The sequence below is a fragment of the Homarus americanus genome, unplaced genomic scaffold (genome assembly GCF_018991925.1).
Source record: "Homarus americanus isolate GMGI-L3 unplaced genomic scaffold, GMGI_Hamer_2.0 scaffold17515, whole genome shotgun sequence".
Classification (NCBI taxonomy): domain Eukaryota; kingdom Metazoa; phylum Arthropoda; class Malacostraca; order Decapoda; family Nephropidae; genus Homarus; species Homarus americanus.
Genome location: NW_024733365.1, coordinates 1,407,847 through 1,435,000, shown reverse-complemented (window position 1 = coordinate 1,435,000; position 27,154 = coordinate 1,407,847). Strand labels below are relative to the sequence as shown.

Below are 27,154 nucleotides of genomic sequence, written 5' to 3'. Positions count from 1 at the left end.
ATTGCTAATACTATATTTTTAATTATAATAAAATTTTTGCTTTATTATACATTATTCATGCTTCTGGGTGAGTTCTGGCCCTTCAGTAAAGAGTTGGGGAAATAATATGTTCGTTCCTGAAAATCACCTTTTCTAAATATTTTTATACAAATGTTTTCTCACTAAGTAACTGGATTTCCAAGGGATTCAAAAGCCAATACAGGTATTTGAATCCATGTGGTTTTCTTATGATAAAATAAGCAATAAAATATTAAAATGAGTAATTTCATTTTTTCATGGGTAAATTGTACTTTTGGAGAATACTGTACAGTACTTTTGAAATTTATGATGCACTCAAAAGTTTAATTAGTTCTACAAACACATATCTCAGAATTATTTTTATTCCTTTAAATGATTAAGATCATCCCTGTCTACTATTACCTTCTCCAAATCCTGAATTATTAGCCAATAAATAATACTGTATAACCAATCACTTGAAGAAGGATCTTTCTTTGTCATCAAATTAAAGGCCTATGGTCTTTTAACTCATTCACCTCCATATCTATGGAAATTATAATGAACGAATGACTTACTTACTTACTTTGGAAATTGACTGCTCTCACATTTCTGATAATCCTTTACTGCTACTCTCTAAAACTAAAATAAACTACCCTATATATAACAAAATTGGCTTGGAAAGTTGTACTTCATTTACAATGATTCCCTATTATGGTTTTGTATACCTGCATTACCATTTACAGTAGAAAAACATAATAGATACAGAGACAGTACAATATGAATGCAAAATATACATTACGTTTCAGCAGTTTTCTTGATCCTCCAGATCCAGAAAACAATGATGATGAAACCAAAAATAACACCAACTATTATAGGTCCATTTGGTGTATCAACTTCTCCACAATCACATGATTCTCTTTTGCTGTTGTAACTACAACTCCTGGAAATATAAGATGAGCTCCATTATTCCTTGCATAACGCAAACTCCAAATACAGAAGATGTCTACTAATGCTATACAGCTACACTGTAATAAGTTCTTGTTACACTGTATCACTGTACAGTAATCTGGTCTGATGCTGTGATTTTACTGACTTTAAATTCATGAAAAAACAAGGATATGTCGGATATTTGGTACCAGACCGATGAGTGATGCTTTGTTAACCAGTTTATACTCACTCAGACACACACAGCATGCATCAGCCCAGGGTCCAGCTTCTCTAAGGTTTATAAGATGAATAATCCCCAGAAGTGAAAATAAAGGAAAATAAATGCTCATAGTGCAATGCCTGGATGAGCAAAAGGTCCCCAGTGAATGACCAATGAGTCCTATATTCAAGAAGGGTGATCACCACTCCACGAATAATTATTGACCAGTGACCTTAACCAGCATAGTGAGCAAATTACTCCATTAATCAGAGTACCGTTCGCATATCTAAGGGTTGGCAACCACAGCCCTCCACTCTTAATGTTCTCAGGCTGTTTTTACCAATCCTCCAAGGTTTTGTATCACCGAGGATCCAGACTTTAATTTAATTCATCCATCCCAGTCTCTGCCTTCCCCTGGCCCTCCTACCCTCAACTTCGCTCATTAATATTTGTTATTATCCCCTCATCCCCAATTATATGACCAAAGTACCTCCTTTTTTTTTTCAGTACTCTCAATATTTCTCTTGTAGTTTTTGCTAACGTTAGTACTTCTTCACTTGTTTTCCTGTCAGTGTAACTTATTCTTAGCATTCGCCTATAACACCACCTTTCAATGGCCGCCAACCTCTTTCTGGCGTCTGCTGAAAGTGTCCACGCTTCTGATCCATACAATAGTTCTTGCCATATAAAGCCTTTCAGCAGCTGTTTTCTCAAATTAAAGTTAATGTCTCTTTTCATTAGGTCTTTTAGATTATTAAATGCTGTTTTTGCTTGCCCTATTTTTGTTTTGATTTCTTCCATATATCTACAGTCACAGGTAATGTTACTTCCTAAATACACAGAATATTCCACTTGTTTAAGTTCCTGTTGCCAACCATAATTTTTATTTGGGGGTTTATTTCCAATTAGGAAACAACCATTACTTTTGTCTTTCCAGCATTTACTCTTAAAATATATATTTAATCTTTTTTCAATAATCTGTTAACAAGTTTTCGCAATGTCTCTTCACTATCTGTAATAAGAGCAGTATCATTTGCACAGTGTATATTTAATATTACTTTATCATGAACTTTTAGTCTTTCATTATCACTTATAACTTCCTTCTTGCAGTGTTCCTCCTATGTCCTATAAGTTTTCCCAAGTCTCTAAAATTACTATTTTTTTTAATTATTAAATTGTTATCCTGGTTCCTGTTCATCAAATTCACCCTCTAGTGAAACTTAAAATCTAATTTCAGTTTCAACTTCATATTCCATCTACCCATTTTGAATTTACCCAAATCCCATTTGATTTTGTCTACAGATTTTTCTTTTAATTTCTGAAGTTTTAGCCTCACTAAATTCATTGCACAATAACAATCATCTATCACTCAAAGGTAATAAATAACATTGTCAGGAGGTTAATTCGATATCAAATACCATACAGTATGTTAAAGTGACTCTTTTGTATGCTGAATTGTTGAAAACTTTCATATGAGTGAATATATTAAGATCACTCCCCTATTTGTAATGTAAACAAACTAACATTAATGATATTCGTCATCCTACCAAATCGCTAAGTTGGCATATGGAACGCATCACTCACTTCATTTGTCAGATGAGGCGTCACTTGCCCGAACGCCACCTTGTGGCCATCTGGTTAGGTTAGGTCCAGTCACCGTTTCTTCTTGGTTACTTGTGTGTAAGAAATAGAGCTCAATGTTCATCTGTCATCTTTTTTTTTTACCTTATAGTGAGAGGACATCACTAAAATTCACATTGTACTCTGTTTTAGTGATTGTAAAGTGCTTTCGCTATGACTGTCAAGTGCTTTCCCTGATTTATCGACTGCGAAGTTCTTTCACTGACTACAAAGCATACTATATATAGGATATATCAAGCACTCCAGAATGTTTCAAAATTTTTACGAGATATGTTTTTAGTATTTTTCACTAATTGTTTTACTCTGTGTATTCTAGTATGCTCCTGCCAAGGAAAGTTTTGCAACATTTGATATTTTTGTAAAATGAGGATTTTTATTTTTAATTTATATAAATTACTTACACTCTAAACTAGCAGATTCAGTAGAGACTCATTTTACACAGGTCTTGCAGGCACGGTTATCACTTACACCACTTCAGGTAATTACCCAGCTCAGTGGATTCACATACGCGTGGCGGCCACCGTATTGGGTGTGTATGCCGTGACGTCACGTCTTACATAATAAAGCCCAGTTTGACCCACCGCCTCATAACACATTTACTTCCTACATATGCTCTTAATTTTTCTTATTATATAGGTTTATACTGTATTATATTTTCCTTATTTCTAAGCCACATCATGTATATAGAGTAGAATAATTGTTAAAGAAATACATTTTTCTGAGACACGTACCGGGAGTCAGCTGGCTGACATGCTAGTGAGCTGTGGCCTGCAAGAGATGGTAATGCATGTTGCCATGAAACTATAAAAATTGTAGAAAAATCATTTTAATACTCTAATGAGGCTTAGAAATAAAGAAAATATAATATAATACTATAAAAAATGATGCGCATGGGTTGAGAATGTGGTCAAGAGATTTAGTACACACGTTGTTTAGTGGAGGGGTGAACCAGACCAAAGTACAAGCCCGACATTTTTAAAACAGATCCAGATTTGAAGGAATGACAATTTGCAAGGAAGAAAGAAAGATGAAACACAAGAATAACATACTCCTCCTTTGGTGTAAACAAAATAAAACATAAAGAGACTCACACTTTGATATTAACATGAGCATTATTACAAGGTTTTAAAGCATTTATGAATACAACTTACCCCGGGCAGGAACACTTAAAACTTTTACACACTAGACCAGGAATGCATTGACCGTCATCTTTGCAATACTCTCCAGGCTTCACACGGTATTCTGAGAAAAGAACTCATAAAACTTATTTGTAATTACACCAGAGGCCATTCATAAATCAAGACTTCAAGTCTTTATTCATGAATGGCCTCTGAAATACAGGTGTTGACCATTATACGATTGACTGACGTACGATCAGTTAGTTTTACAATATTAAGAAATTAACACCAAATGGCACTATGCGATGGCTAAGATCAGATTTACAATGGTCGCTACTCTATGGCTACCCAAATGCTTTTGCTGCATTGTCACTGCTAGAAAAAGTGATGTGCAATAACTTGCAATACAGGAATACCACGCTATCAGCAACCCTACTTATCTGCAATAGATATTTTAAGATCCGTTTGATATTCACAAAGCATACCCTGCTTACTCACAAATGAAATACAGTATTACGATTCCCTACAGTAATATTTCAAACTGGGCAGGATAGCCGCAGCTCACATACTCCAATGAAAGGCCCATTTCATACACAAGCATTTTTTTTCCCCGTGTGTACGGACCCGTGCGGTTTAGAGATTAATGCAGTTCGTTGGGACAGAGAAAGCACGTGTGAAAATTAAGTGTGGGGGACTCTCACCCCACTCTTGTACCTGTACAGTAAGTCCTCTCTTAACGTCGTCCCGTTTAACGTTGTCTCAGTACTACGTTGCTGAACTTTAGAGACTAAAAATTCTTTTAACGTCCCGGTGATCTGATACTATGTCATTTTGCGTCGACATGGACTACTTTCTACAGCGAATTACCCACTCTTGTCTGGCCAACCTACGCTTTCTCGGCACGGCGCGCTGCCCTGACTCGCGGAACGTCACAGCGTCCCCAAGCGAAGCCAAGCCAGTCTCTGTTACGACTTCACATCATTTGTGTGTGCTTAGTGCTGCTTTTGCTCTAAAACCATTCAAAATGGCTTCTAAGCGCCCATCAAGTGCTACTGATGCTAGTCTAGTGAAGAGGCAACGTAAGACCATTACCCTTGCTACGAAAATGAATGTATTAACCCGATTTGAAAAAGGGGAACGTGCTGTGGACATAGTCGCTGTGCTTGGTCTAACCCCCACAACGGTGTGTACTATCTGAACCAACACTAACAAGATTAAGGTTAGTGCTGGAAGTGGTTTTTCTCTGAGTGCTCCTAAGACGACTCATACTAGAAGCAGATGGCAGCTCTTATTACTGGCTTCATATCAGAGGCAGATAGAGGGGAATTATGTGCAACAGGGCAAGAAGCAGCTGCTATTGCCACAGCATTAGCATGCTCATTCCCCTTCTCCCCCACATGGACTAGAACTCAGAAAAAAACAGACTTTATGACCCTGGAGACACTTATAACAAATCAACCTTTCTCAATAAGGGAGAGATGAATTAGGATTCTTAGTAACGGTTACTGCGTTTACTGAATACTTTCTATTGGGTTTTAACAATCAAACTTCAAAATAATAAACTTGCTCCTAGCTCGTTAAACGGGGACCATGTATCTCAAAACAAATGGGAATTTAAGGATTTACCAAATAGAATACACCCTAATACCTGACATGTCGCCACCACAGACATCCCACACCTCTCCCCACAAAATTCCAACACAGACTGTCGGTTTGAACAGTGAGTGCCCCTCTTGGTGGCCTTGGTGGGGCATGAACTCAGCCTCCAGCCAATAAGCACAGATAGGCCCATGCCACCACACTCACAGGCCACTATGATTGGCTTATGCCTGGCAGGAAACTTGTGTTGTTCTATGGGTAATCTTTGTCTATGCTGAATTTTCTGTATTTCTCTAAACATGACACAATCTACTCCAAATAGCATGACACTGTTACATGGAGACAGAACCCAAACTGGACCTCAAGATGCTAACATTAAAGATCAAGGGGTGGCTCATCAGTATAAGTTAGTAGATTTGGGATTGAATACCTGAAAGCACCTGTCACCAGGCGCACCCCAGCACGATGAAAAGGGTTCAGTGTAATGAGTTTGGCTTATGTGGTTGAGGAGTACACCTCACACCGGTAGTGTGAGGTAGTGGTGGTGGGTGGTGTGAGGTACTGGTGGCTGGTGGTGGTTGGTGGTCACATGAGTGTGGTGGTGGGTAGTGGTGGTTGGTGGTCATGGGAGTGTGGTGGTAGTGGGTAGTGTGAGGTAGTAGTGGTGGTTGGTGGTCATGGGAGTGTGGTAGTGGTAGTAGGTGGTGGTGGTTGGTGGTCATGGGAGTGTGGTGGTAGTAGGTGGTGTGAGGTAGTGGTGGTTGGTGGTCATGGGAGTGTGGTGGTAGTGGGTAGTGTGAGGTAGTAGTGGTGGTTGGTGGTCATGGGAGTGTGGTAGTGGTAGTAGGTGGTGGTGGTTGGTGGTCATGGGAGTGTGGTGGTAGTAGGTGGTGTGAGGTAGTGGTGGTCATTGGTGTGAGGTAGTGGTGGTCATGGGAGTGGTGGTAGTCACAGGAATGTGGAAGTAGTGTGGTGGTGGTGGTTGGTGGTGGTGGTGATGATGTTGGTGTGTGGTGGTGATGATGTTGGTGTGTGGTGGTGTGTGGTGGTGGTGGGTGGTGGTGGTGTGGTGGTGTGTGGTGGGTGGTGGTGTGTGGTGGGTGGTGGTGGTGGTGGTGATGATGTTGGTGTGTGGTGGTGTGGTGGTGGTGTGTGTGGTGGTGTGTGGTGGTGTGTGTGTGGTGGTGGTGGTGGTGGGTGGTGTGTGGTGGCGGTGGTGGTGATGTGTGGTGTGTGGTGGTGGTGGTGGTGGTGGTGGTGGTGGTGGTGGTGGTGGTGGTGGTGGTGGTGGTGGTGGGTGGTGGTGGTGGTGGTGGTGGTGGTGGTGATGTTGGTGTGTGGTGGTGGTGTGGTGGTGGTGGTGGTGTGGTGGTGGTGGTGGTGGTGGTGTGTGGTGGTGGTGGTGGTGGTGGTGGTGGTGGTGGTGGTGGTGGTGGTGGTGGTGGTGGTGTGGTGGTGGTGGTGGTGGTGGTGGTGGTGGTGGTGGTGGTGGTGGTGGTGGTGTGGTGGTGGTGGTGGTGGTGGTGGTGGTGGTGGTGGTGGTGTGGTGGTGGTGGTGGTGGTGGTGGTGGTGGTGGTGGTGGTGGTGTGTGGTGGTGGTGGTGGTGTGTGGTGGTGGTGGTGGGTGGTGTGGTGGTGTGTGTGTGGTGGGTGGTGTGGGTGTGTGTGGTGGTGGTGGTGGTGTGTGGTGGTGGGTGGTGTGTGTGGTGGTGGGTGGTGTGGGGTGATGGTGTGTGGTGGGTGGTGTGTGGTGGTGGGTGGTGGGTGGTGTGTGGTGGTGGTGGATAGTGTACCTTATAATAGTAATTTTGTTTCACATTTTGTATGGAAGATTGTGTGTGCATGTAACAGAGTAAAAAAAATAATAATTTTTTTGTAAGTTTATCCAAAAATTACAAGTTGAAAAATAACAACTCTGAGTGATAACTCTGGCTCTTCAGGGTTCCCATAAGTTATTAATATTGATATATGTTTGATCACCTTGTGATCGTATAATGGTCAACACCTGTATACATAATATATAGTACAAAACTGTAATAAATTTAGGATTTAAGTTTACTCAATATTAAATCTTACACTTGAATGCTAAGTAAGTGTATCATCATCCAAAGACATAAGAATATAAATAATATTTTTAGCTCACCTGTGAGGCCATAAGCCTTAAGGTATGAAGACTGTCGTTCACATTTCCCACTGGTAGTATTCGCAAAGTATCCACTGTAAGCAAACAATTAGATAATCTAATAACAATACCAGAGCTGTAGAATATTTAAAATTGTCCATAATTAACCAATGGATTCTTATGGTTATGTATGCTGTTGATTACAAACTGACAAATCTTATATATGACAATTATTAGTTTCATACCTATCAATACAAAAATAAAAAATTTATCTATTCATTCTAGTCTTAAAAAAGGAACCAGTTAGTTATCAGTAATTACTGATGTGTTTCAGAATAATATGCATATGTGGGCAGAACTGTATACACAGCAGGCTGTGCTGATTAGCAGTGCCTGGCAGCCCAGAAGTGCCCAGACTAGTGGCTGGACAAGTGATTTTTCACACCCATGTGCCCAGCACTTGCCCAGCAGACAAGCTAATATTTTGAAAGGAAGATACCAAGGCGAGAATTTGTCAGGTGCTATATGCTATATGACCCCATCTCACCATACATATTTACTGTATATACTCGTCTATAATTCTACCTCGTTTATAGGTCGACCAAAAGTTTTTGATGGTTATGGAACAACAAAACCTTTACTAAAAACTCTCTATGTCCTATAAACTGAGCGTCGCCGTGCCTGAAACACCGAGCGCTGAAGGCAAATTGTTTACCATTATTATGACACTACACTGAAACACGGGTAGTTTCAGCAAAAATATTGTATATTTCCATTCAAGTATTTATTCAAGTCAGTTAGGATGGAATATTATTGTAATACAACAGTTTTTTTAACTGAAAACCATTTGAAAAGCAATTACGGTAACATCTTTAGAACAACCAAAGAAAGCGAAGGTCAATTGTTTTCGTCATGATTTTATCCCACTTTCCACTGTAATACGTACTTCATTTCAGCAAAAATATTACATTTCCGTGAATGTATTATATCGAGCACAGTATTAATAGAATATCATTGTAATATAACAGTATTTTAACCGAAAACTATTAATAAAAAGGAGTAACATCTCTTGAACATCGGAAGGTTAGGTAAAGTCTTTTGTTTTCGTCATGTATTTTATCGTATTTTACATTGAAATACATCACGTTTCAGCAAAACAAGGCAAACAGGATTCTTGGGTTCATATCTAGGTCTGTGAGTAACAGAACTGCTGACGTTATCTTGAAACTTTACCTAGCATTAGTGAGGCCACACATGGATTATGCGGTTCAGTTCTGGTGTCCTTATTATAGAATGAACATAGATTCTTTGGAGAGAGTACAAAGAAGAATGACAAAAATGATCCATAATATTAGAAACCTTCCATATGAAGAAAGACTGAAAAGCTTAGGCTTACATTCATTAGAGAGGTGTAGAGTTAGGGGAGATATGATAGAGGTGTACAAGTGGGTAAGTGGGATTAACAAGGGTAAAATGGAAGATGTTCTGAAGCTCAGTAATAACGAAATAACTAGAACAAATGGCTTTAAATTAGATAAATTCCGATTCAGAAAGGATATAGGCAAGCACTGGTTTGGTAATAGAGTTGTGGATATGTGGAATAGGCTACCGAGTGCTATAGTAGGATCGGGGACGCTAGGGAGCTTCAAGACGAAGTTGGATAGGCACATGGAAGTGCTGGGATGGGTGTGAAAGGGATCTGCCCTGTATGGGCCAGTTGGCCTCCTGCAGTATCCCACTTTCTTATGTTCTTATGTTCTTAAAACTACTATTTATTTCCGAGAATATATTCATTCAGGCAGTTAAGATAAAATATACGTGTGATGTAACAGTTTTTTAACTGAAAACGATTCGAAAAACAAGTGTACCGTCTAGCTGATACTCAACAGCTGGTGGTGCGTTGTGCATCGTTGTAAACAATACGAGGTTGAGGTGGATTACCGGGTATTATATTAAGTGTGAAATATCGAAAAGGTTTTTATTTCCGGTATTTTTTGTAGATCAATGAGTACTGTGATACCGTATATGATATGATAAGTTAGCCTGTGCTAAGAACTTCAACATAGACTACTGAAAGCACGCTGTAAGGTAATTTAGCCTATTGTAAGTTGGTGAGCTTCATCTGCTGAAGGCACTGCACAACTTTTCATTACTGATTGGTACATATTTTACGTTTCCATTGTTTACTGGCAGTAAATGGTAAATATTTTTCTTGTCTAAAGCTAAAAGTTGCTCCTCGCCCTTCCCATAATGCACGGATTCAACCTAACCATACTACAGTGGGGTATGCTATAACGAATCTAATTGGTTCTAGAACCTTGTTCGTTATAGCATTCGTTCGTTATAGGATTAATCCGTTCCAGGCCCCCAAATACAACCGCTTAACACTGAAAAATATAATATAAAATTGTAAAAATTTTAAAAAAGTGCATAAATATGCATCTAAACCCATGAAATAAAGAATATCATTAATTCTTGTAATAAAAAAACAATAAATTAGTAAAAAAAAAAAAAATATTTTTTTTAAAATAATGTTCGTTGTAGGAGTTTCGTTCGTTATAGCATTCTCAATTTTATAGGTAAAACCGTTCGTTATAGGAATATTCGTAGTAGGATCCGTTCGTTATAGCATACCCCACTGTATTACCCATGTAGAGGTCCACCCCCAATTTTTTGCCTAAAAATTTGGTCTTAAAAACTCGAACTACACAGGAGTATATACGGTAACCAGGATGGTCTGTCAATGGGCCACTTGTCAGTAGTATAGTACCAGGAGTAGTGACCTATGTCAGGTGAAGGTAATTTATCTGTGCATTAAACCAATAACTGTGACATACATTCTGGAATTAAGAGCGTTTTGAATGGAGTGTGCGAAAAATTTCTTATCTCGCGGGGTCAAGTATGGGATGTTTACACTCGCCAGTTGTCCTACTGGGTAATCCTCCTACCCATGCCGCTGATGATGCAATCATATCTTGGTCACGATGAAGTCAAGATGTATGTCCTTGCCCAGTGACAATGTCACTGAACCCACCCCTTCCACTTCCACTGGCTGTGGTGCAAAGCCAGAGACAAGTGGAAGGAAGAGACTGCCTTTGAAAGGGAAATTACTGCAGTTGGAAAAACAAGAGGTGATCCACACTGTGTCATGTTAGAAAATAGGGCCGAACTGCTTTTAGTAGCATGCAGCTTAAAATGCACTCACTGACCCAAGACAACCAATCCAGTCTAGCTGAAAGACCATCCGAAGGTTATACTAATGATTAAGTCATTATATTCTAATATGAGTAAGTTATATTCCCCCAAACACTGAAAATGATACTGTAATGTGCAGGTCTTTTTAAAGCCAGTGGGAGTTGTCCAGTTTTAAAACATTCACCAGGTCATGTCTATTCTCTAATCAAAAGCCTGGCCATCAGAAGCAACCCATCAGGGGTGAGTACTAATCCTCAAAAATCAACAAACTTAATAAAACACAAGTACTAAAGCTTGGCTTTACTAGCAAACTACTCCATGCTCTGTTGGGTCAAACCTGTGGTGTAATGGTCAGCAGTCCTCGCCTCACAAGCGAGCAGACCCGAGTTCGATCCTCGGGCAGGATGAAACTATGGGCAAGTTTCTTTACGCCATTTGCCTCTGTCTACCCAGCAGTAATTGGGAACCTGGATGTTAATCGATTTGCAGATCGTAATCCGGGGTAATGGTTAGCCAGTTCAGTTGGCGAGTTGTCCGGTCTTCTCGGACTGCTCCTTGACACTGGGTCATGAAACTCGTTAACTTAGGGTGTGGTTGTTGTGTTGGTGACAGCTTCTACACCTTAAACAAATTCACGCCTCGGTGGCCCTTGGGCCGGTCAAACTTGATTTCGAGGGGCTTCCATTATTATTATATACTGTACATATCAACCACCATTGCACTATATCCCCTTATTTAGAGCCAAAAGTGTGGGAAAGAAGATTAATATATCTGTAATAGGTGACCAGAGCATGTCTGAACCTGGTTGACATAACAAGGGATTGTCTGGGGAATGGAATCCTCTAATAAGCACCATACAGTACACTATATTACTAGGAAGGCATAAGGGTGAGTCAGATAATCTCAGACAAACTTTCTGATGAAATATTTAATAATCACACAAAAGCTGAAGTTTTACTTACGCAAAGCATATGCACAGGCCATTTTCACACAGGCTGTATTCCTCTATATCACAGGAGTTTATAACACCATTTGATGATTTAGGATTGCAAGCTGCAAGAACCTTTTGTGGGTTTCCTGCAAAGAAAATGAGTATGTATATGATAGTAATAGGGCAGATATTTAATTGATTACAACTGGATATATTTATAGTACATTACCTTCTTAGAAGGGTGAGGTAGCCACAGTGCTCACTTTGTCTCGCTGATTCTGGATTACACTTGGGGCAAACCTGTCCACCCAACTGTGAATGGGTGCCTAACTTTATGCATGAAGAAGTGAAGGCAGTCAAATGCAATAGTGGCCATACTGCTTCCTTATGCAATCAAAAAGGTCAAGCCTACAATGGGCTGTATACGCACTGCCATGAAGAAGGTTACCAGGACTATGGAATTTTGGATGTGCCGATACCGATACTCCGATAAGAGTTTTTACGGGAATTAGCCAACCCGGGCACAGGTCAAACGACCCACAACGGAGCCTGGGGGGCGAAAAAAAAGAACGAAAAGAAATTGAAAATATAGAAAAAAAGGTTATACTGTACTGTATTAATCTACACCACAAAGATGCCGGAAAACCAGCTTTTTAAAGTGAGACAGATTGTAAGAGCATGGAAACACAGAAGAAGGCAGAGCATTCCACAGTTTGGCTGTGTGAGGAAAGAAGGAGGTACTATAACGGGTTATTCTCGTGTGACCGATATCCACAGAGAAATGGTGGGCACCGCGGGCAAGACGTGTGTTACGAACCCACGGCCTTACCGGTGGTACACAGGATGCCAAATCCCCTGAACATTGCCCGTTGAAGTACCTGTAAAAGAGAGAGAGTGAAGCAACATTGTGGCGAAGAGAAAGGGAAGAAAGATTGTCAACTAAATGAGGAGAGTTAATAAGACAAATTGCCTTTGATTCCACCCTATCTAACAGTTGGACAGAAGAAGAGCCACCCCAGATATGAGAGTAGTACTCCAAGTTAGGACGATTGAATCCTTTATATACTTGAAGTAACTGCTCAGGAGTGAAGTAGCTACAGCATCTGTACAGCATTCCCAACTTTCAGGAGGCAGCTTTAGCAATGTTGAGGATGTATGGCTTCCATGACATATTAGAGGAAATGATGAGGCCTAGCATATCTATTTTAGAATTTGACAGTATGATAGCATCCTGAAATGTGATTGGTGGGAAATCATCTAATTTAGAAAGTGTAATTGGTAAATAATGAGTTTTATTACTATTGAATTTAACCAAGTTTCTACCTCCCCATCCGGAGATGCTGCACAGATTCGCATTGATAGATGTAAAGATATCAGCTCCAGAAACAGATCTAGTTTGAGAGTGAAGAGTAGAATCATAGCGTAAGAATGGATAGAATTAGTCATAGTGTGAAGAAAATCATTGATAAAAAGAAGGAAGAGAGTAGGTGAAAGAACAGAACCCTGTGGGACACCACTATTGGTAGAGAAAGAGCAAGAGATCGATACCTCGACGACAACTGCCATGGATTGGTTCTCAAGGAAACTAGAGAATAGAAAACAAAGTGGGGGAGAGAAACCATAAGAGGGAAGCTTAGAAAGCAAAGACTTGTGCCATACTCTGTCAAATGCTTTGGAGATGTCGAGGGCCACGACGAAAGTTTCCTCATAATCCCTAAGAGAGGATGACCAAAGATGGGTGCAGTAGGAGAGCAGATCACCAGTAGATCTCGCCTGGCGAAAGCCATTGGTGATCCAACAAAAGAGAATAACGACCGTAGGGCCACATGCGGCCCTCAAAGCCTTTCAATGCGGCCCACTTCTGAAATTACCATAAACCCTGTCTGTCGCCCACACACCCAAGGGGGCAGATTATCCACAACTTTCAGCTTACGCACAAAAAATGTTATCGGTGTTTGGAGGTAGTGAACCCTCGAAGATCCGGGCTAAAAGGGGGGACCTGTCCGAAAAAGCCGATTGTCTGAATCTTCCGGCAAATGTACAAAATGTATAAAAAACGATAAATAATTATATTAAAAACACCAAAAATACAGTACATATTATCCTCACCACTGGGGTTAGTTATACAGACTACTTCTTGTGAAAGATCCATAATTTTGAGCATCATATTACTGAAGTGTCACCTGTTCGTTCTCCTTTGGTGTCTGTTGGACAAACAAGTTTGCCTTTAGTTTGTATCTAACTCAAGATACACAGATTTCACTTGGTAGGGCCAGCACTACATTATTGGTTGGCACTCATTTCTTCATTATCATTACCTGTACAGTACAGTATTACCCCGCTTTACACGGTTTCACTTTCCGCGATTTCTCATTTGCGCGGTACCTTGCCAAAGCCGGACTTTCACTTTCCGCGGTGCATCTACTCATATACGCGTGAAGTATAATTTTTTTTATTTTTATTTAGCTCATAAAATTCATACAAATTACTTGGCCAGAATATAATTTACATTGCTGGAATTCTTACAATATGATGATCATTTTGAATATAAACATCATGGATTTTGCATTAGACATATAAATTTTAGATCTAATGTAATAATTTGGTTTACACAAAGCAAATATTTTATCGTTTGCGCAAAATATATAAAGTTTACATTCAAAATATTCCCTGACCTGCAAGGAATCCAGAAATGTCAATTATATTATCCTAACTTTAGTCTGAGGAATTATTTATTACTAAACGTTAAAATCTAGTGTTTCTACCCAAACATTTCTCTGGTAGGGAGGGAAGGTGGGGGGTGGGGGGAGGGTAGGGACCGGACCGACCCAGCTGGCGTGAGTGTGAGGAGGGGGGGAGGCAAGGTGGGGTACTTTGATTGACAGATAGTGTGTCCTTGAAGAATATTTCTTTGTTTATTTACTGAAGATATTTGTTTTAGCTCATAAAATTCATACAAATTACCCGGCCAGAATATAATTTGCATTGCTGGAATTCTTAAAATATGATGATCATTTTGAATATAAACATCATGGAATTTGCATTAGACATACAAATTTTAGATCTAATGTAATAAATTGGTTTACACAAGCAAATATTTTATCTTTTATGCAAAATATATGAAGTTTTCATTCAAAATATTCCCTGACCTGCAAGGAATCCAGAAATGTCAATTATATTATCCTAATTTTAGTCTGAGGTATTATTTATTACTAAACGTTAAAATCTAGTGTTTTCACCCAAACATTTCTCAGAGAGGTAGGAGCTAGTGAGCAGGGAAGAGGGGGATTTGAGTCCATTATTTGAATGGACATTAATCTGGCGACTGTATTTCTCTTAAATATTAATTGTGTGAGCATTCCATCATAAAATTAAGATGTAATTTTTACTACAACATAGGTATTGTGTCGTAAAAAGTGGAGTTTGGGGGTCGGGCCAGTCTCTATTGGAATTAATCCCATATGTTCTGTTGTTCACTTTACGCGGTTTTCACTTTCCGCGGTACCCCGTGGGTTCAATTGACCGTGTAAATTGGGGTACTACTCTACAGTAATATCTCCATTAGCCGGGAACCCTCAAACCCGGAACTCTCCAAAAGCCAGTTTTAAAATTTTCTTGGAAAATTGTTCCCAAAGCCGGAATTTTCCGACTTTGGGAGCGAATTTCCGAGAGGCACATTTTACAGAAAATTCCGAGAAAATTTTCCCAATACCTGGAAAATTTTGGGGATGGAGGAGTTTTTTACGGGTTTGAGATGTGAAAATCAGGCGCATTTTCTGGAAATTCCGAGACAATTTTTCCGTTACTAGGAAAATTCCGGGGATGAGGATATTTTTCCGGGTTCGAGAGATGATGTAATGGACAATTTCTGGAACTTCTGAGAAAATTTTTTCCGTTAACAGGAAAATTCCGGGGATGAGGGATTTTTTCCGGCTTTGAGAGAGTCGTCTCGTTACCCGGAAATCTCTCATTCCCAGAAGTACTTTGCAGCAATTGTTCCGGCTAACGGGGATATCGCTGTACTGTAAATTTCAAGTTTAACCTCGTTTGTATGTTGGGCATTCGTAAGTTGGGAACCACCTGTATGCACATATATCAGAACCTGTAATAAGTGTAATATACACAAGTAATTCAATGTAAACAATTTACACCTCTGGGTGCCATTTTCGATCCAGGGCCATCATGGTTGGTAGTCAGGTAACTAGTCCCTTGGACCATGATAGGCTTCAAAGCTACCCCACCTTAACTACTCACTTGAAGTTCAATGTTCCCCGTTCACCACTGTGGACCTCAGAATTTTGGGGTAGCCTGCCCATACCCAGATCCCAGAAAGATTTTAATCAAATTCCTGGCACTATGGGATTATCAATATATCAGAACCTGTAATAAAGTACATTGACCCCTCGGTTAACGAACTCAATCCGTTCCAGAAGGTCGTTCGTTAACCGAAACCATTGTTTCAATGGGTTTTTGGGTAATTGGTTCCAGCTCACCGAAAATTTCCTAAATTCAACAAAAATGGTAGAAAAGTTCACTTACTTTGAGGTGTGTATGTAGAAGGCTCCTGGATGATGATGATGATGATGATGGGATTTAGAATGGGGGTGGAGGAGAAGGAAGAAGAAGAGGCATTGGGGTGGAAGAGAAGTCACCCCATGGCGCCATTTCACCCATAAAATTTTAGCTCTCTTGGTGTAATTCAAGATTATTTTCTTTAAATCAACACTGCACTGCATTATATATTGTCAATATGTAAAATATATTTCAAAATGACCAATAATTTGCTTGGAAACACAGAAAAAAAGCGTTTAGTTGAAGAGAGTCTCAAGCAAGATGTTACCTCCAGTGAAAACAGAGAGAGACTAACGCCTGTTTGCTGTGTTAAGAGGCTGGATGCCGCGCATTAAACTAGTCACTTTACCTTCAATTATGTTCAATAATTGTTAAAATGACTAAAAAATTGAATATTAAACTTTTAAAATTATTGAATAGTATAAACTTCTTGATATTTACTAAAATAGTAAGGAATTTAAGCCCTAGAACCGATTAATGTATTGGTGGACTGATACTAAAGCTGGTTGCCCGGTCAGTGCAAGAGAAAACATGTTGAGGTCGGTTCGTAAGAAATTCGTTAACCGAATTGAAGATCCTTACGGAAGGCAGTTCGTTAACCGAAATTTCGTTAACCGAGGCGTTTGTTAAACGAGGGGTCACTGCATACACAAGTAAACCAATATAAACAATTTACACCTCAGGGTGCTGGGTTCAAACTGCTATGAAAACCTGCACTTTAGAAGAGCTTACTGTACTGTATTCCTCAAAAGCTAGGGTCAGATTACAGTACAATATACATTAGGTACAGTATTTTTTCAATTTAACAAACCAATTCGAGTCAACCCTTTCCGTTACATCAAAATTTCCGCTAAATCGAATTTCCGTTATTTTCGCTCGATTCAGCAAACTAGTTCACTATATCATGAGTGATTCAGTTAAATTTCTGCTAAATCGAGTATGATTCTGTTAAATTCTGCACCAAATGCATGCTTGGCGCGTGGGGTTTGTTTACATCCGCTCAGTCTGTGCCCTGCCACCATCGCATGTGTTGTTCACAGTCTACACCTTGGTCAACTAACTACTGTGCTTAGACATCATGCCGAAATTCTCTCAGAAGTCTCAGAAAGGAAGTGGTGTGGGGGAGAAAGTCAAAAGAGTGCAGCTATCAAATGGAAAAAAGTTTGGAAATTATAGAAAGAATTGAAAACAAACACCAAACCCCCTAGTTTAAGGTTATGAATAATGTTTCTATGTACATATCATGTGTCTGAGGTGTCTCCATAATCTCAATTTAGCGAAGTAGTTCACTAAATCAAGTAAAGAATAACGGAAAAAATTCCTTCCGCTAAATCGAGAGTTCGTTGTATCGGATTCCGTTAAATTAAGAGTACAGTATACTGTACAGTACAGTACAGTGAGTTCTGCTATAACGCGTGTTTTGATAACGCGAATTTGCTCTAACGCGATTTATGAATTCGGAACAATATTTGTATAACGCGAACGCTTGTTTGCTATAACGCGATTTTTGCTTACTATTTCTCCAATTTTGTGGTATTAACTGTGAATATGGTAAAGAAGAATATCTCCAAAAAGCGTTCTGATGATAGAATTCCCGGTGTTTATCGTAAAAGAAAGGATATAACACTTGAAGAGAAGCTCGATGTTATCAACCTCAAAATCACCCTTCTCCCCCATCAAGTTACATTCATATTTTTTCAAGGTAAAGTGTTAAATTTACTGTATGATTTCATTATTAGATATGAATGTAACATTTATTTAGACTGTGCTATCCTTTGTGTTAGGCTAACTACTAAATTTTTTCGATTTCGAGTAATCTGCACCTAACCCTATTTTCTCCATAAGCCCTGTTATTTCTATTACGCGATTTTCTATAACACGATATTTTACAAGAACACAATTATCGCGTTATAGCAGAACTACCTGTATATGAAAAAATCAGGCTTTTTACAAGAAATCAGCAATCAGATTATACATGAGTATATCAGGCATTTGCTGGACTATTATGACTTACTGTTTTTATTGACTGCAAGAGGACCTTCCCTTTGCATGAAAGGAAGAATTTATGCAGCTGACATGAGAAGTGTAATGTATGGCAGGGGCAGTTAAAGAGGATGACATAAGCAGGCTTGAGCAAGCTGAAAAGAGAATGGTGAGGTGGATGTGGGAATGTGACACTGACAGATAGGAGGACCTGTTCAGAGCTAAGATGGTGACTGGGCATTGAGAGTACCTGTAGTGTGGAAATTTTTGATAGAGGAAGGCCGATATGGTTTGGGCACGTGGAGTGAATGTATGAAGCCTATTGGGTCAAGAGGTGCACGAGCCTAAATGTGGTGGGAAGAGGGGGAGAGGTTGTAAGAAATGACATTCAAGTTAAGAATACAGTGAGTTCTGCTATAACGCGTGTTTTGATAACGCGAATTTGCTCTAACGCGATTTATGAATTAGGAACGATATTTGTATAACGCGAACGCTTGTTTGCTATAACGCGATTTTTGCTTACTATTTCTCCAATTTTGTGGTACAGTGGGGTATGCTATAACGAATCTAATTGGTTCTAGAACCTTGTTCGTTATAGCATTCGTTTGTTATAGGATTAATCCGTTCCAGGCCCCCAAATACAACCACTTAACACTGAAAAATATAATATAAAATTGTAAAAATTGTAAAAAAGTGCATAAATATGCATCTAAACCCCTGAAATAAAGAATATCATTAATATTTGTAATAATAAAACAATAAATTAGAAAAAAAAATAAATAAATTATGTTCGTTGTAGGAGTTTCGTTCGTTATAGCATTCTCAATTTTATAGGTAAAACCGTTCGTTATAGGAATATTCGTAGTAGGATCCGTTCGTTATAGCATACCCCACTGTATTAACTGTGAATATAGTAAAGAAGAATATCAACAAGAAGCGTTCTGGTGATAGAATTCCCGGTGATGATCGTAAAAGAAAGGATATAACACTTGAAGAGAAGCTCGATTTTATCAACCTCAAAATCACCCTTCTCCCCCATCAAGTAAAGTGTTACATTTACTGTATGATTTCAATATTAGATATGAATGTAACATTTATTTAGACTATGCTATCCTTTGTGTTAGGCTAACTACTAAATTTTTTCGATTTCGAGTAATCTGCACCTAACCCTATTTTCTCCATAAGCCCTGTTATTTCTATTACGCGATTTTCTATAACACGATATTTTACAAGAACACAATTATCGCGTTATAGCAGAACTACCTGTAGTAGTTATAAGCGGCCATTAGGTAATCACGGTCAATCCATACAAAAGTGGAAAATGACCATAAAATGTTGATGATGATGAATTCCTTCTATTTTATATCTCTCACAAAATAGATTTCTATTGCTTTTTAGCCACAGAGCACTCTTGTCACCTTAATGCTTAAAGAAACTTTGTCCAAGACAGATCAAAAACACATACATGTATGTTGAACTAGAAATGGAGTGTTGTGAAAAGTGTTCCCTAATCGCTGAAACAAAAGAATAAAATTGGGGTGTGTGAAGGCATATTAACTGTATCAATGTCACATTCATTATCACTATACGGTACAGGTACTTTGCAAATATAACTTTATCTGTTCCAGCCAAATATCTCTGTACATAACCTAACTACAGGGTCCTTAACTTCTGCTTTAGGTAAATATCTACACCTTGCTCGTACTTTTAACCACCTTGATATCTAAAGCACCATTATTTTATACTAATGTTACCTGGAACTGTTCAAGATACAGCACTTAATCCCACAACATTGCACTGCAACCTAAGGGTAATGGGAAATGCTGTCACCTCAATTAATTTTTGAATCCGTGACATACCTGTAATTCAATATATTTAAGGCCTTTCATTTAATTCTACTTTCATTATCTAATTCTATAACTGTCAAATCTCATTTTGCAACTTAAGTAACACACATATCAATATAAGAAATTTACTACACATCTTAATTATGTATTATAGTAAAATAAGTGATAAGGAATATTACTAATACACAAAATAAGACATAAATATGATGCAGTACAGTACAATACAGAGAACAGAAGAAATTATGTTAACTTACCCTTTTTGCATTCATCATTAATTTTCAAGAAACCTTCGTCACATTTGCATTTATTATCAACACAGGTTGCATTGGCTGGACAAGGGGAGCTTCTACAGTCACCATGTGATAAAACTGGTGGAGAAAGCCAAAAAAAAAAAAAAAAGATCAGAGCCAATTCTGATACAGAGAAAACCATTCCTCTTTGCACTGACAGTAAAGGAGACTCTTGAAAGAGAATAAGGCTCAGTTCCATAAAGTTTGGTTCCCGAGTGAATCATTCTTTATCAAAATTATCTCTTTATGGTAAAAACAGGAATGCATTTGAACCTCTAAATTCTAAAAGACAAGAGTTTCTGAATGACATGGGTGGTGCCATTAATGAATCTTGAAGAAAACTATATTTGCTGCTTCACATGACCAAAGAAAATGTCACCAGATTTACTCCCACTCTGTTGCTCATCATTAGTTCTTACCATTTTTGTCTGGCTTCAAGTTTCTGTCAACTACAAGTGAAGATGAGTTTTAAAGCATATTCCTTTATATTAAGACAAGACGAGGAGTAATGTAAAATAAGCTGTAGCCACACAGTTCTCTAATTTTACTTGTTATAAAATATACACTGCCTGTCAGTTTGGTTTACTATTGGTTCAAAGTTGGCACAGCATAACTCCAAAGACTTTTTTCATTAAGCTGCTGGCTTATTAGCCTAAGGTGTTGAGGGTGACCTTTGATCTATATACTCGTACAGTATTGTAACTCAGGAGAGCTACTGTAAGTGATGTTCCACTTGTTACTGAAAATAATTTAACTGCCACAGATATCTATTTACCAAGGAAAGGATTCTGAGACTAACGAACAGGTGGTGACGAGGTGATTAGGCCTGCGTCTGAAATCAACCACAGGGACAGATTTTAAAGTTTCTTTTATTTTGCAGGATTAACTGTAGGAGCTTCCTGTAGAGGCCTGAGGATCAAATATAAATTATGATGAGTGAATTGGGATTTTTCATGAATATTTACCCATAAGAAAAAAATCATTTGCGCCACCAACCATCTATACCACTAACTATCTACACCACCAACCACCTGTACCACTATCTACACCATCAACCATTTGCAACACCAACCATCTGTACCACTAACTGTCTACACCATCAACCATTTGCACCCCAAGCATCTGTACCACTAACTATCTACATCATCAACCATTTGCATCACCAACCATATGCACCACCAACCATCTGTACCACCTAAATAAGAGACTTAACAAATCCCTGGCGATTATTACCAGACTTTGTCTCACACTACCACCTGAGCACAGCTGTGCACAAAAGTTACAGGCCTGACAAATCACCAGGTAACAATACCTGACTTTAACTCACACCACACCTCTTCTCCTTGTGTTCACCAGACCATGTCACTACCTAAGTGTCCTACCATTCTCTAAGTGCATACTAACTCTCACTGGCAAAAAGTGATGATTGGTGCTTGAAAAAAAATGCAACTGTGCAAGGCCTTTTGATTTTATATTAAAAAATACTAATACCTTAAACAACTTGCATGAAATATTCTATAGCATAACTTTACCAAAGGTAAAGAAGTCTCTCTCTCTCTCTCTCTCTCTCTCTCTCTCTCTCTCTCTCTCTCTCAATAACATAACTTCACCAGACACAAACATTTCAATAAAAAAAAAAGAATACAACATACATTAACTTTATACAGTACAATATAGAGTATTACTGTACAGTACAGTATAATACTTACTAAAACCAAACTTCACATTGCAACTTGGAGTGAGGGTATCCTTATTATATTCCAAATCCAATTTTTCTTTACAAAGACAGTTACCATCAACACATTTCTCTCTGAAGCTACAGGAGAAACCACCACCACCTGTGCAATCATCGCCAACATCACACTCTGCAAAAAAGAATGCAGAAAAGAATGAAGAAAACAAATACAGGTACACATAAACAAACATTATGAACATAAGAACATAGGAATGGAGGAAACTGCAGTGGGCCTCTTTGCCCATACTGGGCAGTCCTGTTTACACCCAACCCCTATTGTTCATATATCCGTCCAAACTATATTTGAAGCTATCCAGTGTGCTCAATTTAATGATGACGTTTGGTAACGTGTTCCACTCATCCACTACTCTATTTCCAAATGAATATTTACCTATCAGGTGCCTAAATCTAAATTTTTCTATTTTAAAACCATTGCTACGAGTTCGCTCCTGGTTGGATAATTTAAAAACCTTTGTTATATCACCTTTGTGTAACTCTGACTTCAATTTACACACCCCAATCACATCACCGCTCACTCAGCGTTTCTCGAAGGAGTGCAGATTCAGATGCTTTAATCTGACTCTATATTCAAAGTTCCTAATGCCCAGGATTAGTCTTGTCATCCTCCTCTGTATGCTTTCTAGGGATACGATATCCATTCTATAGTATGGTGGCCCAAACTGAACTGCATAATCCAAGTGAGGTATTCACAAGCGCAAGACACTATAGTAGTGGACGAGTGGGACAAGTTACCAAACATCATCATTAACTTGAAAACTCTGGCTAGCTTCAGACATAGGTTGGATGGATATACAGTATGAGCAATAGGGGTTGGGTGTAAATAGGACTGTCCAGTATGGGTCAATAGGCCCGCTGCGGTTTCCTCCATTCTTATGTTCAAAACAGCTATCACCAGAAGGAAATGTGCGATTTGGTTTAAATTTTTTGTACCCACTATTAGCATGATATTAAACACAGAAATGGAAACGACAATGCATAGAACCTACTAGAACCTGACCTAAAAATCCAACTTATTGGATCAGGTTCTAGGAGGTTCTATGCATTATCGTGTTCACTTAGGTGTTTAATATTAAGCTAAGTGTACAAATTTTTTTTAACCAAATCGCACATTTATTTTTGATGGTAGATGTAAACCCATCCAAACTAACCCCCCTAACCAACAAAAGTAAGCAAAATAACCTAGGAACCCTACCTTACGATTGTCACGAACAAAATTAATCCGAAACAAACAACTTACCTTAATATTATTGGGCTACCAAAGTAAGCAAAATAACCTAGAACACCCTACCTAACTATTGTCACGAAGGAAAAAATCTTAAATAAGAATAATCACAACCAACGCTGGTCACCATGATGTAGACGAGACGCTGCAACATTTGATGTACCCTCCCCTTGGGGGAACCATATAAGTGCGAGGAGACACAGTTCATGAGAATTGTGACGAATGGTAACGGTATAAAATACGATGACAAGAGAATTGGAATGAGTCAAAAAGATTGTGTAAAAGTATAAGTATGGCACAGTTACATCATTTATTGCTTGACAATAAAAAAATTGAGAAAATAGTATAGATGATATAAAGAGAACAGAGAATGCATAAACTAAATAAGAATACACCAGTATATATGTAATTCTAAACTTATTAAAGATGCATAATTATTTTATTAAAAGGATCAGGAACAACAAAACACAATTTATACAGTTGGAAAGGAAGGAGCAATGGCAGCGGGAGGGAAATTGTGAAGCCGGACTGACTTATGGTAAGAAAATGATTTTGGCGTTTTAAATGCACCTAGAAATGTAATTTTAACGCCATAACATCAGTGTTCATCGTGTTTTTACCCCGTAATTTCCCTCATCTTTCATGTCCTGCACACTAACAAGGAATTTAAGATTGTAGGATTGATTAAATGAAAAATTCATAAATAATACTTGAAATTATAATAGAAAGTTGTCGTTTCTTTTAATATACTTAAAATCATCAAAACAATAAGTTTAGCAAAACTAAAAGAAAATCAACAAAACTTCGAGTGATAGTTGTTTTGTAAGCCTTTACCCTAAGTTCTTCTTTACATTCCTTTAATACTCTACCAGTAGCAAATATCATGTTGTTTAGCAAGGTTCGGTTAGGTTGGTTGGTCAATATTCGGCATGGGTGCTAAGATGCGGGACATTTTTAATCAGTTGCTACATGGAGCCATAAAGTGCTGGGTGAGATTTAGATTATTGGAAGTTCATCGTATTATTTCATTCTGAAAATAAGGAAACTTTGGAGAACATTGGAACCCACGACGCAGTCTGGTCCCTGACTCTGACTCTGACTCGGAGTAAGGTAAGATATACTCTAACAGCTATTTATATTCTCATGGAGGTGAACTGCACGAATCTAGGGTATTTACATAGAGTTGGGGGGTCCGGGGGCAAAGCCCCCTTGCTAGGGAACACTGGGAGACCGGGGGCAGAGCTCCCGGCTAGGTTGTTAAGTAAGGTTTAGTTTTGTTATATGGTATAAGTTAGCAAGCACAGAGTACCGGGAATTCAGAACACAGAATCAATAGAACTGTTATGGAGGAGGGGGATAAATCACAAACGAGTGATTTCAGACAAAAAACAAAGGCCAGATCTGAACTAATCTCATCAAAACCCATCAGAAAAAGTTGTACAGTGTATGTGATATTAAAAGAAATGTGATAACTCGCCATGGCTGATGTAAATAACCTCAATATTAGGGTATTTTGTTTAACACATAAATTAACACGATAATGCAAAGAACCTGACCTAACATACCCAACTTTTGGGTATGTTAGGTCAGGTTCTATTAGGTTCTATGCATTGTAGTTTCCATTTTTGTGTTTAATATCATGATATTAGTGTGTAGAAAAAATTTCAACCAATTCGGACAATTCTTTCTGGTGGTAGCCGTTATGTACGGGTCCGACTAATTACCCAAATGTAGCCGGAATGAAGTCAAATAATGGTCCTAGATGAATAAACCGGACTGCCAATCACTTCTCGACTAGTATTTGGTGTCACAAAGTCACAAAAAATTAGTAAACTTAATTTAATCTGAGTTAATAGATCAAGTGCATGTACCTAACCTAACCTAACCTAACCTAACCTAACCTAACCTAACCTAACCTAACCTAATCTAATCTAATCTAATCTAATCTAATCTAATCTAATCTAATCTAATCTAATCTAACACAACACAACTCAGATTAAATTAAGTTTACCAATTTTTTTTTACTATGACACCAAATAATAATCGAGAAGTGATTCACAGCTCGAATTACGCTTGTACGACCATCATTTGACTTCATTGCGGCTACATTTGGCTATATTTGGGTACATTTGGGTAATTACTCGCTCCCTCGGTACATGCACGCGATCTATTAACTCAGATTAAATTAAGTTTTCCAATTTTTTGTGACTTTCTGACACCAAATACTAGTCGAAAGTGATTAGCAGTCCGATTTATTCACGTAGGACCATCATTTGACTTCACTGCGGCTACATTTGGCTACATTTGGGTAATTAGTCGGACCGGTTATGTACATCTTTACCACTTTTTTTCTTCAAATTCCATGGTTGCTGTAATATGCATATTTACCTATCCCGATGTTTTTTGGTGTTTTCAACTATTATGACCTGTATTTTAATTGGAGATCACTGTTTTTTGGTGTTTTCTCCCATCCCAAAACCCCTAGTTCACACTGGGGATAAGGGGGGGGCGGTATCTCAAAAACTAGTGATTTCTGATTGAAATACCCTGTATAGGTAAAAATCGGTTAAAACTCCAAAAACTATAGGAAAAACAGAGTTTTGTTATTTAATTGCAGTGGGGCCCACTTATGCAAATTTACCTTTATTATCATCCAAAGAGCATGAAGAAAAAAATAACGAAAACCAACTACTGGTGTTAATCCATCTGTTTCAGTATTTCCTTTTTATTTCCTATAAGAATCAACTTAAAGCTCCGTGCATGGCAGCGACAGAATATTAACCTATTGTAGGTTTTTTAAACCTAACACAGTAGAGGTGCCTACTTCCGGTGGCAAAACGTTAGTTAGCAATCTTTTGCGCCATCCTTATTTATCCAAAGATAGGGCGAATAACCACGTTATGAACAAGGATTAGCACTGCTTTCTTGTATATTTTACTCACCACATAACTGCACAAATCCGAAAATCAATAACAGTGGCGTCCATATATTAAATTTGATTCTTGTCATCGTCTTTGGTTGACTTGTTTGTTAAGCAATTAAAGTGTCCAACCAGGCCAACACCACAAACAGTGGTGCCAAGTCTACTCGGCTAAATTTCCCTAGCAGCACCCTCAAAATTTGTCTTTCTGACATGAAATTTCCCTAGGTGTCTATACAATTAGCATTAAACTATTGGTAACACTTTTTTTGTAAAGAATTGTGGATATATTCTAGTATATGAAGGTCCAAACTATTAAAATTAGCGATAATTGAAGAGGAGATACTCACTTTTATCCTCTTCGCCACTGATCGGCTTGCTAGCCGCCCGGGCGATCGGTCACGTCTCTGTCACGCACTGTTGGCAAATACTGGGCATGCACCGGCTCCTGAATGTAGCTGAACCCGCTCCAGTGTTGGTCAAGTCTTATGTTGAAAGAGCTCACACTCGGTGCCGTCACAACACTCTCTGGTAGATATTTCCAAGAGTTTACAACCCTCACCCCGAAAAAGTTTGCCCTCACAATTTTCTGGACTTACGGCTTCTTCAATCTTGAGCTGTGACCCCTTGTAGGGCGAGCGTCCGCCAGCTCCAAGTAAGGACACTCGACTGCGTAGTGCCCCCTGAGATGCTTATACACCTCAACTAGGTCACCCTTTGCCCGTCTGAAATATAAGCTAGGCAAGTTCAGGCGCTCCAATCTCTCAGGGTAGCTGAGGTGCCGAAGTGCAGGCACCAGTCTGATGGCCCCCTT

General features: G+C 38.7%; 1 protein-coding gene across 3 annotated transcripts in view; it reads right to left on the bottom strand.

Moving 5' to 3' along the window:
• LOC121869786 (tenascin-like) overlaps nucleotides 1–26,504 on the bottom strand; it is a 28,595-nt gene extending 2,091 nt beyond the window's left edge. Inside the window, exons 1-8 of one of the 3 annotated variants that reach the window (XM_042371365.1) lie at nucleotides 26,363–26,504; nucleotides 22,152–22,307; nucleotides 20,407–20,520; nucleotides 11,782–11,896; nucleotides 7,646–7,719; nucleotides 3,937–4,027; nucleotides 3,517–3,553; nucleotides 795–937 (exon numbers count right to left, since the gene is read on the bottom strand). In XM_042371365.1, coding sequence (XP_042227299.1) covers nucleotides 3,523–3,553; nucleotides 3,937–4,027; nucleotides 7,646–7,719; nucleotides 11,782–11,896; nucleotides 20,407–20,520; nucleotides 22,152–22,307; nucleotides 26,363–26,429 — 648 coding nt within the window. In that variant the 5' untranslated portion in view covers nucleotides 26,430–26,504 and the 3' untranslated portion in view covers nucleotides 795–937; nucleotides 3,517–3,522. Of the gene's footprint in view, nucleotides 1–794; nucleotides 938–3,516; nucleotides 3,554–3,936; nucleotides 4,028–7,645; nucleotides 7,720–11,781; nucleotides 11,897–20,406; nucleotides 20,521–22,151; nucleotides 22,308–26,362 lie in introns of those variants that run through there. The other 2 variants (XM_042371363.1, XM_042371364.1) reach the window with 2 other exon arrangements.
• Between the last annotated feature and the right edge of the window lie 650 nt (nucleotides 26,505–27,154).